Source organism: Vespa mandarinia, chromosome 10, assembly GCF_050613455.1.
Source record: "Vespa mandarinia isolate Hongniang chromosome 10, ASM5061345v1, whole genome shotgun sequence".
NCBI classification, from domain to species: domain Eukaryota; kingdom Metazoa; phylum Arthropoda; class Insecta; order Hymenoptera; family Vespidae; genus Vespa; species Vespa mandarinia.
Window position 1 is genome coordinate 7935001 of NC_140819.1, and position 2500 is coordinate 7937500.

The 2500-nt window shown below is 30.4% G+C and overlaps 1 protein-coding gene across 4 annotated transcripts in view; it reads left to right on the plus strand.

The window, feature by feature from the left end:
* Tsp26A (Tetraspanin 26A) overlaps positions 1-2500 on the plus strand; it is an 83434-nt gene that overhangs the window by 73123 nt on the left and 7811 nt on the right. For all 4 annotated transcript variants that reach the window (XM_035874991.2, XM_035874994.2, XM_035874993.2 and 1 more), the window contains 2 exons: positions 402-500; positions 2154-2282. In XM_035874991.2, coding sequence (XP_035730884.1) covers positions 402-500; positions 2154-2282 — 228 coding nt within the window. The remainder of the gene's footprint in view (positions 1-401; positions 501-2153; positions 2283-2500) is intronic.

Sequence of the window (2500 nt, forward strand, 5' to 3'; positions counted from 1 at the left end):
ACTGGGTTACATTCATAACAAGTACGAGGTCGGTGAACTTAATGGTCTTTGCGACGATGAAAAGCTCGGCCGAGTCTCGAAAACAAACAAGCCAAACAGATTCCGCAACCCCGTCAGTAGAGTCGAGTGGAGTCGTATATTTTCTCTGTCCAACCCCCGTTGAACTTCCTACTCTTAGTGGCCATCCAGGATCCCGTTGATTTTACGTACTAATATATTTCAAGAGAATATGATTAAGACTTGGAGATATTAGATTAGAATTACAAATCGTACTCTTTTTATCTTCACATTTTTATATTTTGTTTTTTTTTTTCTCTTTGTTTTTTTTTCTTTCTTTTTTTTTTTTTTTATACCTAATTTCTCCTTTCGCCCAATTAAAATAATAATATTTGTTTTAACAGATAAAATCACAAGCAACCGGGGGCTTCCAAGCTTTCATCATTCACTATCGCGAGGATCCAGATCAACAGAATTTGATCGATTGGATTCAAGAGGATTGGGTATGTTCTTTGAAAGATATCTATTGGTAGGATTCCTATTTGAATTTTTTTTTTCTTCTATTCAATTTTTTTTTGTATCTATTCAATCTTTTCGAACACATTTCATCTAATGAATCAAATCGAGGTCTCAATATTCTCTATCCTCATTGATAATTATCTTTCGAATTTGAATCATGAACGAGAAATGGTTTGTAAGCAATATGTGTCTGTATGTGCATATATATATGTATATATATATGTATGTGTGTATGTATGTATGTATGTATGTACGTACTATAGTATTCGACGATCGATACAGGACATCCAATCGTGGTTTACGAGATTTCAATAGAAAGCGACTCCTAGCGATATACCTATCCATCGCAATTTTGGTAATCCTATTGGTAGGCTAGCTCTTCGACTGTAAACCGCAGATGGTGCTTTAGTAATATCCTATCGAAAATTGATATTAACACATGATGCTATTGATGATAGAAAAAAAAAAAATTATATGAAACACGGTAAGTAAAAAAGGGGAAAAATAATCGATTTTTCAAAGTATACGTATCAGTTGTACGCTATTTTGTATTCGAGTACTGGATCTTGGATGAGGCAAGATAAAATTAAAAAGGAAAAAATGTAATAGCAAAAAAGTTCAAATCTATAATTAGAGTCGAACTTTTTTGAAAGAGATATGAAACGAAAAGAGAGAGAGAGAGAGAGAGAGAGAGAAATAGAGTGCAGAGATCCGAGAGATGGACGAACGCATATTAATCGCAAAGGAATGCAAATTCGAGTAAGAACTGTAATGGTAGGAAGGCCATATTCCAACTGGCGTATGCTGTTCAAAGCTTCCTCTTTCACGATTAAATCATTTATGTTCGCATGGTAATGCAAGAGAACAGAAACTTTGAAAGTATAAAGAAAAAAATTGATTAAGAAACAAAAAAATAGGGAAGCAATTAAGCAAAAAAAACAATGACTCTTGAATGTTTTTGCTAATTATTCAACGTTTAAAATATCATCCAATATGATTTACAATATTTATAATATTTTCATAAAACTTTAAAAATAATCTCTATTTTCTAATAATAAAAACCTACCTATTAAGATATAATCATATTTTTCATATACTTTTATTTATCCAATCATTTCGTATATGTATAGCATACGTATAATATTACGGTGTAAAAGAAAAAAGAAAAAAGAAAAAAAAAAGAGAGAGAGAGAGAAAGAAAAAAAGAAAAATAATTTTCCATTAACGTTTCAAAATAAAAATGATTATAGAATCCGCTTTCTCGTATTTCATTTGTCTACTTATTAACATCAATTTCCTATATTACAACAGCCGTCCTTGATTTCATTTCTTAAATATCATCTATTTATTCCACTTACCCTCGTCCTTTTTTCCCATAAGGGATTCTTTCTTCCATCCTTTCTTTCTTTTTTTCCTCCCTTCTATACACTTAATAACGCAATCAATCCTTCAAACTCTCACAAATTAAATTCATTTACGATGGGTTCATTAAAATCTTTTATTTTATTTATACCATTAACAACGTACTATCTCATTTCAAATTTGTTTCTCGAATTCAATCTCAAATATCGACGATATTATAATATAAATTTTTTTTTTCTTTTATTCACAAAATAATCTTAATTTATTTCTTTTAGTTACAATGCTGCGGTATCGAGGGCCCAAAGGATTGGGATCGTAATAATTATTTCAACTGTTCGTCGAGTGACATTGGCTCGAGGGAAGCCTGCGGTGTGCCTTTCAGTTGCTGCAAAAGGAAACCAAACGTAACGTGTTTCCATTTCCTTTCTCTTTATACCCACATATATATATATATTTTTTTTTTCTTTTCTCTACTACTTCACGTTTTCCAACAATTTTTTGTTATCGATCATCCTTTTATATATATAAATATATATATATATATATATATATATATATATATATATATATATATATATCGATTTTCTACTTCAAAGAACTTTCATCTCTATTTTTACTTCGT